We start from the raw sequence: 17,547 nt of genomic DNA, 5'->3' as shown, positions 1-17,547 counted from the left end.
GAGGGATGACGCCACGGAACCCCGGATGTTGGCGGCGCCCGCTGCCCCGAGCGCCGCGGGAGGAAGCGGCTGCCGGGGGTGGGTTTCCTCCCGCAGGGGCCGCTCCCGTCCCGTCAGGGCGAGATGGGGACGGCGCTGGATATCAAGATCAAGCGGGCCAACAAGGTGTACCGCTGCGGGGTGAGTGCTGCTGCTTGTACCTGACGGGGGGTAATGCCCTCATAGATGCACTCTTTAGGCAAGAGCAGTTCTACTTGATCGTTTGCTTTTTGGTTTTTCTTTTTTTCTTTTTTTTTAAATTTTACAGTCATGTAGCTGTTGTCTGTGGTAAAGTGATTCTGTGTAGTTCAACTTTTGCAGCTACTTGAAAAAATGCTGTGACTTTTTCAGTCTCTTTTTCATTCTCTCCTCCTTTACAACCACCTGAAAAGAGGATGTGGTGATGCGGGGTCAACCTCTTCTCCCATATAATGGCGATGGGACGAGAGGAACAGGCACAAGTTGCACCAGGGGAGGTTTAGGTTGGATATTAGGATCAATTTCTTCCCAGTAAGAGCGGTGCTGCAGTGGCACAGGCTGCCCAGGGAGGTGGTGCAGTCTCCATCCCTGGAGGTGTTCAAGAGCCGTGTGGATGTGGCACTGAGGGACGTGGGCAGTGGGCATGGTGGGGCAGGTACAGCAACAAAGCATGTTTCAGCTTACTGTATGATTATAATGCTGGGAAACTGCTTGAAACAGTTTTGAATGGAAGGTTATGGAACATCTGCTCTGCAGTTGTCAAATCATTGAGACAGCAGCATCCGTAAAGCTGAGCTGTCGTGCTGTGAACAACGCATCCTTTTGGGTGTGATGTTCTGGTGGTAAATGCTCTTCTCTGTTTCTCACTTTCTCATCACTTTCTCATACATGTTGTTGTACTGCTGTGTTTCTTTTCAGTTTCTCTGCTTAGCTTGCTGTTGTATCATGCCAAACAGGACTGATTTTCTTAGTACAAGGAAAGGGGTATTTCTTCTGTCTTCGAGCTGAAATTAAGTAAGATTTTTACCATTAGTCAATCTGTGTGGTGTGTTTACTGTCACTCAAACTCCACACGAGGAGGTTTATAGTTTCAGTTCATTAACAAGGTCTGAAATTCTGAAATTTGAGTGATGTGAAACAGCAGTGAGCTGTGTGCTGGGACTACAATACGAATATTTGATGGTAATTTCCTAGCCATTGGAAGGCTTTTCAGATCTCTCCTTAATTAAGCATGGAATATGTGCAGCTTTGGGGTTTTTTTTTAGAACTGTACTGATTGTTGTATGCTTTGCTGACATCAGCAATGCTAATAATACCTTCAGTCTATGACAACTTTCAACTCAGAAAATGCTTTCATCGACGCTACTCGAAATGGAGGAGATTCCTGTAGTAAAAACTGTAGCTTATCCCAACATAGATGTCTTGCTATTTATACGAAGGCAGTGGAGATACTGGGGCTTGAATTGATCTTTCATTTTTTTAAACTCGTTTAGAACTGCATTTGGATATGAAAAAAGATGGTCACAGAATCACAGTGTTGTAGGTGTTAGAATGAACCTCTGGAGATTATCAAGTCCGGTGATGTTCAAATCATGCAGTGGTTAGGCCTGTTAGGAGATAATAGCACAAAGCTTTCAAGATCAGAATTGGCCAGAAACCATAATTAATCCAGCATAACTTCGCAGTGCAGCTCGCTTTCAAAGCCATCCAATGTCTGCTGCCTTTCTTGCAGTGATGATGTTACCCAATGGATAGAATTTGGATGGAGTGACTCTAAAATATATTTAAGAATAAAACCTGCTGAATTGGGTGTCACTTTTTCTTTTTTTGAATGAGTGAATAGAGTGTAACACAGTGTATGTAACAGTGACTATCAGAATGGACTCATGCTGGATGTGTAGGAAAAGGTGACAGCTGAGAGATGCCCTAACTTACAGTTCTAGGAAGTTTTTGAGATAGCTCTGATTAAAGTATGATAACGTTTGTCTGTGTAGGTAAATGTTTTTGAATAATTAAGCAGATGGATAGTTAGGAACCTTTTATGTTCATTAATGTGCATTACAAAAGAAAATGGTTTGGTTTTTTGTTCCTTTTTGTTTTCGCTTTTTTTAGCAGACTGCTTTAAAGACAGTCTGCTTGCACTCCTAAGTAGGCATAAAATATTTGCTCTGAGAGCTGATATGTAGCATTCTGATGTATTTAATTTAATACATGCCTCTCGGTGATTTTATAACTTCTGAGGGCCATTTTGGCTTTAACACCCATTTAAATGGTATAGGCTTTTGACAGTGTTGTTACCTTTTCTATCATCTCCTCGCATTGGTTATGATTTCAGCATTAAACCTTTGAAAGTATGTGATGTAGTTGAGTCTGTAGGTTTTCCCCACATTATACGGGAATCAATGAAGTTGTGCCTAATGCAATCTCTTTCTTATTTTAAGAACAGTGGGCAGCCTATGGAATGGAGACTGCATGGAGTAGAACAGCTCCAAGAGAGCAGGAAAGTGGACAAAACAGATAAAGTTGTGTGGATGAAGAGAAGTCTGAGGAATCTCAGCCTGTGCTTCTAGGTCCTAATAGACCAAAGAAGTGGTGATGGCAATGGCTGCTGGTTCTTCCATTTGAGCTCTGCTATTGTATACTGTGAGAATGCATGAAATATTTGGGGATTTTTAGCAAGCAGTATCTCTGAATCTGTTAAGTGTATGCCATTCAGCATCTCTCAGTCTCCTGAAAGCATCTGCTGTGTTTTCGTGTTACCTCCAATGGGCAAGGGATGAGGGAAAACGGATATTAGACAGCCCCATATTTAACAAGTTCAGAGGTTCTTTTATTAGTGAATTCCATATTAATGAAAGCCCTGAAGGTGTGGGAGCTCATTTAAAAAACTTTTAGGGAGAAATGCTTAAAGATAAAATAAATTCGTTAATTTCAGTGTTATTGCAGAACTCTTCTGTGTTGTTGTAAGAGGAAAATATTGTTTGAAGTACATAGCAGAAGGCTGACGAGAGAAGAATGTGTGTGTCCGAAGTAAATAGCTGGCCAGGAAAATTAATAACATCTGAGTAACTTTTCATTTTTCGCTTTTTATAAGGTTACAGTGGTATGTGTGGTTTTCTGTAGGCTTTCTCCATAAGGCCAAGACCTCTGAATTTCTCCTTGGTGCTGAAATAGCCGAATCATTCAGTCTTCAATTACTGTTCCCTGCTGTCTTGGATTGGGTCAGGTTACTTTTCATCCTGGTACAGTGACCTCGCTTATATTAAATCCAGTTGAATTGGAGCATTTTTCATCATTACAAAACAAACTTTCTTGCCAAGTTGAAATTTCTTCTCCTCCTAATTTTATTTTATTTTTTTTTAGTGCAAGGCAATATCTTGGCAATAACTTTGTTATTTTTAATTCTTCTTTGTTATTTTTAATTCCTCTTTTCTTCTATGCTAATTTTTATTTTTAACTGGGAGAAAGCAGACATAACATTTATAAAATAATGATGCGTGATACAAATCACTGCTTTAAAAGATAAAAACTTGCTGTGATAATTGCTGAGCTGTTTCTGTGTTCATTGTTTATGATCATCAGAAACTGGAGGAAATAAGCAAACAAAGACCTTTACTTTTTTTCCAGAGTTCAGTTTGAGAAAGCTTGGTTTAAACAAGTGACCTTAAACTGGGGGTAAAGAAAAAAAGCACGTTAGCCACTTCCTGGAGCAAAAAGAATAATAGGATTTTTAGGGGGCAAGAGAGAAGTGATTGGGGATTTAAGAATAGAAAGATAATTAAATAGATCCTAGTAGCCTGTTCTGTTATCCCAAAATAAGGCTTACTAGGAACAGAAGGTCAGTGTTCAGGAGAGTTTCCCCCTCTTTCCCCCTTCGCCCCCGCCTGCTTTTTTTTTTAATTGAATAGAGAATTCCAAGCCATGGAGGCTAATTTAACAAACTTTGGAATGCTGGAAGAATGTGAGGGGACGGGCACAGCTAATGATGTGTTTTATTTAGCAAACCTAACAGGATGACTGGAATATCTGTGATAGTTAGCCCAGAATGGATAATTAAAAGAATTGGAGGCTGAAAAGGCTGAAAAATGCAGCATACAAAGAAGAAAGCTGTGATTAATGTCAGTGAAGGACTTTTAATGACAAGTGACTCCAAAATACACTTAAGTGAGAATTTGCCTACACAGAAGCTTTTTATTGTTTCTGACAAAGCAAAGCGCTTAGTAAAACTAAACACTGAGGCTGAAACATCTAATGTCCTGTTAGTTGGATATAGCAGGGCTTTCCTATTAAATGCAGTACCTTTCTCTGTAAAGAGAACTCTTGCCCAGGGAGGTTGTGGATGCCCTGTCCTTGGAGGTGTTCAAGGCCAGGTTGGACGGGGCTCTGGGCAACCTGATCTAGTAAATGTGTATGTTTGGTGGCCCTGCCAGGCAGGGGGGTTGGAACTACATGATCCTTGAGGTCCCTTCCAACCCGGGTCATTCTGTGATTCTGTGAAAGGATCAGAAAAATGCATAGTTAAGATCTGTAGGTGGATCAGTTGGGTGGAATAATGCATGTGGCAGAAAATGATGAAGAATATTTAGTAAATGTGACTTAAGTGAACTTAATAGGAAATCTAGAACTGCCAAATTCATGCCCTTTGTCCTGAAATTAAAGGCTTATGATGTCAAAAGAGGAACCCCAAGAGAAACTAAAGCATTTTATTGGTAACCAACTGACTGTGGACTTCCATTCTACCGAATCACAGAATGGTATTCAATATGATGTCTTCTGCTGCTGTCAACACTTGGTGTGATGGTAGATTTCCGGTGGTCCTGAAATCCTGCCTTATGTTTTGTTTTGTTTGATTGATTTTGGTGGTGGTGTTTTTTCAAAGGTACCTCTTGTTAGAAAATAAAATAGGCTGATATTTCTTATCAGCAGGTCTGTCAAATGACTAGCTCCAATCAGAAATTACATCGTATCTAGCTGGAAACTTGTTGTAGTGCCTTACTCAAGCAAGAAGATGTGCCTGTAAGTGGTCAGATTGGAATTGGTACGTGTTGTAACACTAGAAGTAATTCTCAGCAAATAACTTATGGGACAAGGCAGCGTGTTCTTTGATCCTGTGAATCTTTACATCATGTTTAAAGAAACAGATTGGCTGCCCGGTTTAGTCAGAAGTTGCAGCTTGTCTTAGGTGTTTAGATATGAGGTTCTGTGATCTGTGCTACCCACTATTTCTTCTTACTGCACAAAGATCACCTCTAATTGTCCTCAGCCAAACTCCTATAGCTCTGCTCAAGAACTGTGGAAACAAGGGATGATGCGGTTGGATGAGATGAAGATGTTTCACAGTATCACAGTCTCGTGTGGGTTGGAAGGGACCTTAGAGATCACCGAGTCCAGCCCCTGGGATTCAAGCCTCTGTGTAGCAGAGTGGCGCTTCTACCACTTGCGCCACAGGGGGATTCGAACCCGGGCCCTCCAGTGTTGCAACGTGGCATTGCTACCACTGCGCCACCAGGGCACCCATGTTTGTTGTAGTTGTGACTTTTCTGTCAGATTCATGTGCCTGTTTGAGAGGTAAGGAACTGACAACAGAAGACAAAAGAGCTCATATGGGGATCGTGAACTTGTAACAGTTTTCTCACAAGAACATTATGTTCCAGTGTAGTATGCACTACTCTGCTTCGCAGGATGTGGTGTCCTTTCTGTGGATAGTTGCTCTTGCTAGGAGAATGATTCTTTGTGGAAGTGCATTAGCATTATTCTATTTTGCAAAGTTTTGTCATCATGTGGTGAAGCTGTGAGGAGTTCCTGGTAAGTGTGAAGGTAGAAAGTGAACAAAAGCTACAGATAAGTCGTAATAAGCGGGGCTTCATTTCAGTGGTGACTTCTATGCCTTTATGGAATTGGTTGGAAAGGACAGCTAAGATCACCCAGTCCAGCCACCAGCCCACGCCCACCATGCCCACTGCCCACGTCCCTCAGTGCCACATCCACACAGCTCTTGAACACCTCCAGGGATGGTGACTGCACCTCCTCCCTGGGCAGCCTGTGCCGCTGCAGCACTGCTGCTGGTGAGAGGATATTTTTCCTAATACCCGACCTTAACATCCCCTTGTGCAACTTGAGCCTGTTCTCTCTCATCATAACGTGGTTACCTGGGAGAAGAGGCTGACTGCATCTTGCTACAACCTCCGCTCAGATGGTTGTAGAGAAATATAAGTTAGATTTGATAATGTAGAGAAAGATAAACTAGTCCCTTTCTATATGAATTGAAGACAGTAATAATTAGTCTAGTGATGCCAGATAACTTTTTCAAATGTTATGTTTGATTTTGCAAAACTGAGAAGCTTTCTCATAAATGGTGTGCTGACTGTAAGTATTTACCATCTTGATACATTTATGTTCTGTGATTTGTACTTCTTGGAAGGGCAAGTACTGAAAGCTTTGTATTTAGGGAGGACGTGAAAAAGTACAAAGTAGCTCTTCTTAAGAAAAGACATAGCAGATTTTCCCACCCATTGCAAAATGGAGATGGAACCTGGTTGCATATAAACAGTTCAGATAAAAATTAAAGCATCTCTTTTGTGATGCTTTCATACCCTTTCCCCAACAAGTGACTTCTTTAAGTTGCTTGTTAAAAAGTGATTTCAAAGCTTTTGTTTTAATTTCTTTTTTTTAAGAGATAGTTATTGTTTAAAGAAAAAAATCACATTTAATTTTAAGCCATTCTTCTCCCTTCTGCCCCAAATGCATACAGCCTTCTTGTGTGAAGCAGTGCAGGTGATAGCTTTCTAATAGGTTGATGCTATTTGATAGGAGTCTGTTCTTATTTACTTAAGCTCTATATATGTTCAGGGCTGTCCTTGCTTCTTATAGTTCAGCAGTATTCATTTTTCAAAGCAATAACCTAATTACAAGTACTAATTAAAGCCTGTTTGCAAAGCAGTACAGTATTTAGGTCAGCTTTACTTCACTGTCCTTTTGTGCTTGTGCCTTCTGTTCCTGGAGTTTCCCAGTTGCTGCAGGTCCTCTTCTCAGATTTGCAGCATGTCAGCCTTCATTGTGATGCTTGATGTTCTGCTGCTACCATGTACTGCTTTAAACTGCCTGACCCATTTTCTATATTGCCATGCTGTACTGCTAGTAAAGACAAAAGGCTGGCAGCATTCAAGTAGTGTCTGTCAAGTGTACAGAGCTAGACTGGTTCTAACTGGTTGAGCGTGGAGTGGGCAGTCTGAGTTACTGTTTGAATACTGTTTGGTGTGTAGCCTGCAAGCCTGGTGAAGGTACAGAGCTTTACTATCAACTGGGAGAGAAAGTTGGTCCTAAGAAACCTCCAAGTTCTCAAATCACTTGTGGAGTGTTTGGCGTGGAATACTAGATTGAAGTGAATTCTCTATTGTAGAAGAGAGGAAGGAGAAGTGATGGGGTATGTAAATTGAAATGTGTCTTGCTGTCCTGCAGTTAATTCTTTTTCAGTGTTCGACCTTCTAAATTGGTGCGTAAAAGATGCCATGCTCTTGTGCACATACATGTTCTTAGTGGGATAAGTGACCTGTCTCTTGGGTTCACACACCTTACCCTTAGATTCAGATACACTTTGAAACTGTTTCCCACATAGTAGGGCATAAGTCTGTGTAGTAGAATGTCTATGACGTGTTTTTGTTTGTTCTTTTTTGTTGCTGGTTTTTGTTTTTATTTATTAATTTACTCTTTACAGCTCTTGAGATTAACCTGATCTTCAGCTCAGTCATTTCTTTCACTGCTGTGCTCTCTTTCCCATTCCCTGTGACAGACCATCTTGCTTTTGGTATTTAAATTTCTCTTGGGATTTGGAAATGCAACTTAGCTGTTACCAACTGAACTGACAGCTGTTTGTGAGGATATTTTTCATTTGCAAGGAGAGGGAAATCTCAAAGCATTGGAATGCCATTGAAACTTGGAGTAGTACTTCTGTGAGAAGGAGAATGATTTTAAACAAAACAAACTGGAAGTATGACAGTCTGTTCCTCACATTATTTTGCTATCAGTCTCTTCTATATTGTCTGTCTTATATTGCCTTTCCAGCAGGGAACAGCTTTGTTGAGTTGCTGGAAAATCAGGTAGAATCATAGAATTGCCTGGGTTGAAAAGGACCACAATGATCATCCAGTTTCAACCCTCCTGCTATGTTCAGGGTCACCAACTACCAGACCAGGCTGCCCAGAGCCACATCCAGCCTGGCCTTGAATTGTTTGAGTAACAGCAATACCAGGAATTGCTTCAAACAATTGTTTACTTGTTGTCTTTTCTTCTATTAGGAAATTCTTTCTGGAGTCGTGGTCATAACAAGTAAGGACACAGTCCAGCACCAAGGCATCTCATTGACAATGGAAGGATCTGTAAATCTGCAGCTTAGTGCCAAAAGCGTGGGTGTGTTTGAAGCTTTCTATAATTCTGTCAAGGTAAGAATCCATGCAGGTTGATATTTTCAGCATGAAACTTCTCTGTTTTCTTAGTTTTTTCCTTATTGGCTCTCAGGAAGTTACAGTACTTCATGGTATGTGAATGATAGAAAGCAGAGAAATGCTTAATGTTCTCTCTCTGTTTGGGGGAAATTGGAGTGTTTTCTTTAGGACAGAAATGCAGTAACATAAATACTAAGGTTACTGGAGGATGTATTGGAGGCACATTGCACGGTGACATATTTTAGACTTCTGTGCCAGGTCAGTCGTTACACCAGTAGTTTCTGCAGAGGTCATTGAGGTTGTGTGCTACTGGGCATGATGCAGGTTCCTCTGCGCAGTATGACTGCAATCCATCAGGTTGAACACAGAATCCTGGAAGGCCTCTCTGCTGCTGTCCAGGTTTGGAAGCGTGACGTCTGAAATCTAGAAGGGCAAGTTATCTTGGGCTGCACACAGATGTGGCTGTATTGATTGCGGGCAAGTTTGCCTACATCTAGAGCCAGTGTAGTTGTATTTGTTCAAGTTTGCCAAAGTTAGTATAGCTTGAATGTAAGGTCTTTTAAAGTCTTAATTTGTATCATAGTTACTTTGTTTAGAGCATGAGTAATCTGTCCATGAATGACTGAAAAAGAGAAAAACAGAAGAAGCAATAGGATTTTTTTTGTTTCAGCCTATTTGTACAGTGGAAATAATACAAGTATCACATACAGTTGGAATAGTACAAATACAGTTAGAAATAAATAGCCATAGGGTAATGAAAGAAAAGGACTCATCAGTTCTGAGGCCTTCAAAATTGGTGCTCATCCCAAAAAGTCCAGAAGGAGACACTACCTTAGTGGTGGACAGCCCTTAAATGGGATCTGGGAGAGGTGGAGTCAAGCTCTGCCCCTTCCAGTAGCACAGCTGAATTACCTTCACCTGTGCTCCCACAGCTGACTCATTGCTTGCTTCAGATGGTTAATCAGAGGTTCAGGCTGTGATCAACTGTTTCCCTTACACTAATAGAGGAAAAATAGAAGTAAAACCGTAGAGAAGTGTTATCTTCAAGCAAAGTTGCAGTGAGCATAGCTCTTTGTAGGCATCTTGTACACTTTTCCTAGTAAACTCGGCATTTATTGATTAGTTTCCTCCTAAGTGAGTAATAAACGCTTTATTATGAGATGGAGGAAAAAAGGTTCCCTTTATGATGTTCCTTAAGATAGGCTGAGATCATTTAATCTTTTCATCCAGTCCTGCTTCTGCTGCTTTGTTTCTGCTCATTTGGGTTGATTTAATTTATTAGATTAGTAGATCAGGAGAGGGCAAGTTTATTTCTGATATGTCGGTTTAATTGATTTGAATTGAATTATCTTCCTGATAGGTCAGATGAATGTCTAGTTTGGCACAAAAGAGAGTAATGCCACTTGGAGGAACAAGTTAAGCTGCTTCTTTTAGCATAAGTGAACAGTTAGATTAGCTCAGTCATTCTTATTTCTCATGTTAAAAACAGAGGTTGGAATAAAGTTAAATAGAGAAGGTTTAGCTTTATCTCATTAAATGTCAGAACAATAATTACTCTTTCAGCTCTTGCAGATTTTATACTCAATAAATACGTGCAAGTAATGGAGCAATAAGATAATGAGGGATTGCATCTCTTATCAGTGAAGCAACTTGAGCTGCTTGCTTGAAACTGAAATCTTGAATGAAAATAAGATGCTAATAGTAACACTGTGATGGATTTTTCAGTCTCCTTCCCTATCTTGCAGTACTCCTGCTTTTGCTCTGTTCCATTTGTGTTTATGCATGCATATTTCATGATGATTATCAGGCTTCTCAGTCCAGTGCCAAATTTTAGTTAATCATCATTCCAGAGATAAATTAGCCCTTAAGAGAAACCTTCAGGGTGAGAAGCGGTGGGCGAGTGGGCAGCAGGGTGGTGGGGAATGGCTGCCTGCTGATGTGGCACATGTACTTGTTGATTTCTGCAGCTCACACTACAGGTCATGACTTGGAAAATGGAACTTTGCTTTCCAAGGGGCTTGAGACTTAGCTGTTCAGTTCTCTAAATGCACCCAGTCATTACTTTGATACAACCATTAAATATATCATACATCGCTTTTCTTAACAAAGCATTGTTAATTTTTCCATTCCTTGTAATACTGGAGAACTGTGTCCTAGGAAAAAATATCTGAATTTTTTGAAAATTCTTGAAGCCTGTTAGACTTGAGTGATATTGTTGGTCTTTTGAAATGATGGAGCTGTCACTGCGGTTCAAACTAAATCTTCATATTTATTTTTGCAGCCTATTCAAATTATAAACAACACCATTGAAATGGTAAAATCAGGGAAGCTTCCCAGTGGCAAGACAGAAATTCCTTTTGAATTTCCATTGCACGTGAAGGGCAACAAAGTTCTGTACGAGACGTATCATGGTGTCTTTGTTAATATTCAGGTAAGGGAGTCCTACCTGTAAAGAAAGTCTGAGCTTTTGTTACCTGCCATATCTTGTCTTCCATGGAAACAGAGGATAAAGTTTTCTGTCATAGTGTTTTTAAGTATGTTTGTTTTAGTCAGTTTGAAGGATAAGCAGAAAGTCAGAGGTCCTTCCCTTTAAACCAAAGCGCGGTGAGAAGCAAGACTGAAATCAGTCTTAATTGAATTTTGGGTACTCAAGCCATACAAGAGTGTTACTGTATCAGTGAATTAGTCCCTTGATCTCATTGGCTGTTATCATAGAATCACAGAGTCACCAAATCATCAAGACTGGAAAAGACCCACAGGATCACCCAGTCCAACCATCCGCCCATCACCAATAGCTCTCACTAAACTGTGTCCTTCATCAAAATGTCCAAACGTTCCTTAAACGCCTCCAGGGCTGGTGACTCCACCACCTCCCTGGGCAGCCCATTCCAGTGCCTGACCACTCTTTCAGAGAAGCAGTATTTCCTAATGTCCAGCCTGAACCTCCCCTGGCACAGCTTGAAGCCATTCCCTCCAGTCCTATCACTGTTACATGAGAGAAGAGGTCAACTCCCACCTCACAACAACCTCCCTTCAGGCAGTTATAGAGAGCAGTAAGGTCTCCCCTGAGCCTCCTCTTCTCCAGACTGAACAATCCCAGCTTCCTCAGCCATTCCTCATAAGGCCTGTGCTCCAGTTATATAACATAGGAGACCATTTGAAAATGTGATGGGCCTGTAAGCACAAAAACTAGCTTTCCTTTGGGGTGTCTGTAATCATGTACCTTGTATCTCCTTCCTTCTCTCTTTATCACTGGTATATATGCATTACCTAATAATCTGCTGTAAGCAATACCTTAAATATTAAAATCTGCATTCTGCGCACACACACACACATATATATATGTCCATGCAAAGGACTGAAAGTTAATAGATGGAGAAAATCTTAAGTTCTTTAAGAAATCTTTCTTATTCTCATCCCATTCTTACTAGTATACCCTGCGGTGTGATATGCGACGCTCTCTGCTGGCAAAAGACCTAACTAAGACTTGCGAATTCATTGTCCACTCACTGGTAAGTGCACTTTGTATTAACTATACAAAGTGGGTGGAGGTTGGTTGTGTGTGTGCTTTGTTGGGTTTGATTTAATTTATTTTATTTTTATTTTTCATTTTAAGTGAAGTTTGGAGGTAAGTTTAATGAAGAATTATAAATAGGATTTGCATTGCATTTATTCTGTTATTTTATTTTTAAAACTGAAACAGCAGTGTGGTTAGATAAATACTATGTGTTCTTCTAAATACTGTTTCAGATTATTTGAATGTTTCCTATCCAAAGGTTCCAGGCACCCACAAGCCCTGCCCTAGAAAAGGGAGTTTGTTAGTGGAGAGATAGCACACAATTTCTGTTACTCTGAAGCCTAGTTGTGCCTTAGAGCCCCAACCCAGAATATCCAAGTTAGGACTGCATCAAGTTGGAAAGAAGAAACTTGTCAGCTTAATCACCTTTATAGCCCGTGGTTGGCAACATGCTAGATATCCAGGTTAACATATAACCACACTCTCCAGTCAGTGACAGTCTTTCTTCTATATCACTGTGGGATTAGATCTGACTGTCTCACAATAAATGGTTTACTGCATGTTATTTGGAAGTTCCTATATCAGATTTTTTTCCTCGTTTTAGTTTGTATTACCTTGTACACACATTCAGAGCATGTGTTATCAGTACAGATTGTGCAGGCCTAACTACCTACCTCTTTTTCCACACAGAACTTACTAGAACATACTGTTTCGTATCATTCCTTTGGAGTTTTTAACAGAGCAATTAAAGTGTTAGACTGTCTTTCTTATGGTGTAATATAGTGGAAATATGCTGTTTTCATTCTGTCCTACCACAGATTTAGCTAGGTGCTAAAAGGAGGTCTGTTGGCAGAATTGTATTATTTTCCAAAATGTATTATGCTTCTTTTTATTAGTCCATCATTATATTATAAGTAAGCCACAGTTGTCAAAATAGGGAACAAATTATATTGTGCAGTTTCCTGATTTTATTTCGTGTTCCTACTGTGGCACGTCTTAGAACACAAGTCAATAAATCATGATGAATCTTCCAGTTGGGGTGAATTAATGAGGTTTTACTGAACATATAATTCTCACTGTCAGTGCTCAGTGTACCATTTCCCTTAACCTTATTCTTTGCTGGAATTTGTCATTTGTGGGAGAATACAGTCAATCTTTTTGCTATTATCTTCCATCTTGCAGCTGGGCAGCAGAAGCTGTTTTGAATTCTTGGGTAGTAAGTAAGTCCTAACTTAAGAGTTCAAGTTAAGGCCATTGGTATAGCAGTGTACTACCAACTCCCGGTCACATACAATTGGGTCTCTCCAGATTGATGCTGTGCTGATCACTTGTCCTACATATGTAGGATATGTAGGGAAAAGACAATATACCTCTCTCTGAAATAAGGATGGGGAGAGAGTGGTGAATGGTCAGTTACACTTGCCTTCCTGATTCAAAGCACAGACTGCTTTTCCTATATGCATTTCCTAATAATCTGCTGTAAGCAAGCCGAGGTCAGGGCCCAGCCAGCCATTTATGTGAAGACTAACTTCTTGATTTTGTGATAAGTGATCTAAATAAGTGAAACAGCTACAGGAATGTGCCCCTAAAATTGTTTCTTCCAATGTGGAAAGTTAACCTGGACCACGTTTTCCTTATTTTACAGTTAAAGAAGCTGAGACTCCCTGACAGTTAGATTAGGTCCTTCAACTGAGGATCTCCTTTTGATGTTAGTATGGCTTAAGAGGCCTGAGCTGTTCCTGAAAGGGCAGCAGGAAGAGTTCAAGGTTCTCAGAGGTAGCAGGAGTGAGGGAAGTTTCTTTAAATATATAAATAATCTTGCTTTATTACTCCAGTTTACCCTTTTCTTCCCTGCCCAGATTGACAAAGCAATGATAATTTAAGGAAACCTAAGGCATAATATACAAAATGTAATTATTTGTAAATACAGATATGTGAAATAGACCATTTTTTCTATGGCATTCAGTATGTTTCAGAAGATTGGTAGTACTCTTCCAGAGTGTTTCGATTACTCAGACACTTGCTTGGTTTGTTTGTTTTTTGGTGTGGGTGGAGCTTATGCCAAAAAGTTAAAAATGGAGATTGTGTTGTAGTTTATTGCAATCGCAAGTGCAAAGTAACCAAGATATGGACAGTTTTGTTTCTGTAATTCAGATTTGCAATACGCTGTGATTTGTTTAGACATTATTATAATATTACTTAATAACAAATGCGGGAAATCTCATGTCTTTTTTTACACAGATTGGTACTTCAAATATACAGACAATCCTGAAAATTAACACAGTTGTTGTTAATTGATGTTAGTATTCAGAGTGTGTGTTTGTGTGCTGTAAATCAGTTACCACTTAACTGTTTCATTATCCTTTAGTCACAGAAAGGGAAACTGACTCCGAGCCCAGTAGACTTCACAATTACTCCTGAAACTTTGCAGAATGTTAAAGAGGTAAGTTGTTTGGGTCTTATTTATTTATTTTTAATTTACTACCTGCATGATTCTGACTGAAAACAAGTCAGAATAAAAGCTTTGCAACACATAACTAGCTCTCCTCTCCTCTCCTCTCCTCTCCTCTCCTCTCCTCTCCTCCTGTTTTTATTTTGTAAGGTGATGCTGTCCATTCTCTTCTGGTAGTGATGATTACAGTTATGTTTGTTTTCCCTCCATCTTCTTAGAGAGCATCGCTTCCAAAATTTCTCATCAGAGGCCACCTCAGTTCTACAAACTGTGTCATTACGCAGCCACTTACAGGGGAGCTGGTAGTGGAGAGTGCAGAAGCTGCAGTCAAAAGTATTGAGCTGCAGTTAGTGCGTGTGGAAACCTGTGGTAAGTTTCTCTATAGGTGGAATGTGTATATGCTGCAGTAATTACCACTTAGATGTTCAGTAGGCAAGACCGTCAGAAACCATACAACTGAAAAGACTGGCAAAAATAATTTTGTGTTTCATGTGGAACAGTTCTGGCATTAATTTAAATCCAGTCTCCGTGACTTAATTTTGAAACACCATGTGAAAACTCACAAATCAAAGGGCAAAAGGCCATGCCCCATTCCCTTCCCTTCCCTGCTCCCATTCACAGTAAATCTTCATATTTGAATTTTGGCTGCTGCTTTGCCTTCCCTTCCTCTCCCTCTGAATTTCTTGCTTTCACCAGGGTGTGCAGAAGGTTATGCCAGAGATGCCACAGAGATACAGAATATTCAGATTGCTGATGGAGATGTCTGCAGAGGCCTACCAATTCCTATATACATGGTGTTTCCCAGGTTGTTCACTTGCCCTACCCTGGAAACAACAAACTTCAAAGTGGGTAAGCAGATAGGATCTTATGTTCTGTTTTTGCATCTCCCATTAGAAACAAGCTGCTGTTTTCACTTCAGCTTCTGGCATGTAATGGGATGAAACACTGTGCAAGGAAGATCACCTATTTCCTTGTAGAGGTTCCATGAACAGTACTGTAGTATGCTGTATTTCATATAGGCTGAGAAAGCAGAGACCAAGTGCTTCCAATGAGAAAATAGTTAGGATACCTTGTTCATCCCTGTATGACTTGGACATAGAAACAGCTTCGGAGAGTCCTGTGATGTGATGCATCTGAGAGCAGGAACTATCTGTTCTGTTTTTACAGTTACAGTTCAGATGAATGATTAATTAATGAAACTTTTTTTCCCCCCTTCTTCTAGAGTTTGAAGTGAACATTGTTGTCCTTCTGCACGATGATCATCTAATCACAGAGAACTTCCCACTGAAGCTCTGCAGGATGTAAACAGCCAGAGGAAGAATCGCTTAAGGAGTCACTGGAGAAGGATGAAATCATTCATTCAGAGACAAAATGAGATTTTATCTTGTGTTATTTGAAGTGAAAACTTATCACTTCCTTCTTCCTGATGGTGGTTCTTGGGCTCTCAGTCTATAATTCTTCCCAAAGCCTGTGCCTGTCTTACAATAGCCTACGTGGATTAACCATCTCGAGAGCACTCTCAAGTGTTTGATTTCAGCAGCCAGATTTTCTGCAACTTTTTCCTCAGCCAAATTGTGAATGATTCTTTGCATATTTTCACAAGTTCTAGAAATATGTAAAGTAAGTTTTTCTGCTCAATTCATAACGTAATAACACCTGTTTCAAATTCTTTCAAAGACCTCTTAAACGGAACCAGTCCTGTTATATATGGTGTATATATATTTGAGGAGGGGACGGGACTGGGATATATAATACTGAATAGTATTTGTGGAAGTATAATAAATGGTGCTACCACAACGCACAGTGTCATGGGATGAATATTGCAAGATGGTTGAATTCAGAGATGTGAAATGAGTAATGATGTGAATTAACATCAAGTGTATTTTGGTCAAATTAGGAATGAGTCTGCCTTGAAGGAGTGCTTAGAACTGAAGTTACTGCTTCACATGCAGCTTCTCACTGGATATTCCCTGGGATGCCCTTGCTTTACCCTTTGCTATTTGTGTAAAGTACTGCCAAGAAAGATCAGTCAGAAGTTTTTAGCTTCAAACTGTACTTATTCTGGGCATTTTAACATCTTTCTTCTTTACTAGACTTGTACAGCTCAGCTCAGATGTGAAAAAGGAATGACTGACATGACAAACAGCAGCACTGCATTGTTCGTCTGCTCCAAGAGTAGACTACACCAAGTACTGGAGAAAGTGCCTAAAATACTTTCATGCAGTGGCACTTTGTGCCCATGGAAGAATATTATTCATGATGTGAGCAACCATTCCAAGGGAGATAGACCATTTGCTGCTTAAACAGGTGGGTTAATACATACAGATACGAGCACCAGAAAGGAATTTGTGGAAGCAAATATACAACTTTACGCTAAGAAATACACTAAGTCTTTGGAATCATAAATCTTAAAGGTTCATATGAAGTAGGAACTAGATGGGAATTACAGCAAGAAAGAACCTCCCCAGACAAACACGTAATGATTCTGATGTTATTGGAAGTTAATAGAACAGCTGCAGTTTTCTTCTAATTGTTCATTTTCCACAAATTCTGTGTGGGATGGAGGCAGGCTAAGTATATAGGGCGAAGCACATCAAGAATGAGTAAAAAGATGACAGCCTTAAAAGAATTAAAAAGAAAACTGCCAAAATCAACTTCCCATAGCTTTTTCCAGCAGCATTGCTAAGCAGGAATTTGTACTTCTGAGTTTGGCCATTGTTTGCTAACAGCTCTGCTTCAGGAGTAAGCATTTGGCATTGTTTTAATGTCCTACATTTATTTATTCAAACAAACAAACAAACAAAAACCAAATGCCACACCTTTGCTGTTCTCTATCCCTTCTCGTGCCTCCCCATTAAATAGAAATAAACACTTTTTTTTAAAGATCGGAAAGCAATAAGTCCAGCATGATTTCTGGAAACAAGAGCCCCTGGTCCGAGTCTAGATGGCTTTAGTCTGTTTCTAGTCTACAGGAGTGCCACCTGCTGCTCAAACCTGAAGTGGCAGCATCACTTCACATGTTCCGGTTACATGAAAAGATCCTGCCCCTGGCCATTGTATCCACAGGTAGAACTCCTTTAACTGCAGCCTACTAGGTTGCCCCTCTGCCTGTACCATGT

The 17,547-nt window shown here is 40.1% G+C and overlaps 1 protein-coding gene across 1 annotated transcript; it reads left to right on the top strand.

Annotated features, from left to right (window-relative positions):
- On the top strand, positions 1–17,313 carry VPS26C (VPS26 endosomal protein sorting factor C). Its single transcript, XM_015882441.2, has 8 exons — positions 1–180; positions 8,313–8,456; positions 10,741–10,890; positions 11,891–11,971; positions 14,345–14,419; positions 14,647–14,797; positions 15,125–15,277; positions 15,651–17,313. The coding sequence occupies exons 1-8, from the start codon at positions 124–126 to the stop codon at positions 15,731–15,733; spliced, it is 894 nt and encodes a 297-aa protein (XP_015737927.1). The 5' UTR covers positions 1–123; the 3' UTR covers positions 15,734–17,313.
- The last annotated feature ends 234 nt before the right edge of the window (positions 17,314–17,547 follow it).

The sequence above is a fragment of the Coturnix japonica genome, chromosome 1 (assembly GCF_001577835.2).
Source record: "Coturnix japonica isolate 7356 chromosome 1, Coturnix japonica 2.1, whole genome shotgun sequence".
NCBI lineage: Eukaryota > Metazoa > Chordata > Aves > Galliformes > Phasianidae > Coturnix > Coturnix japonica.
Note: the sequence above shows the minus strand (reverse complement) of the source record. Positions and strands in the feature narration are given on the sequence as shown.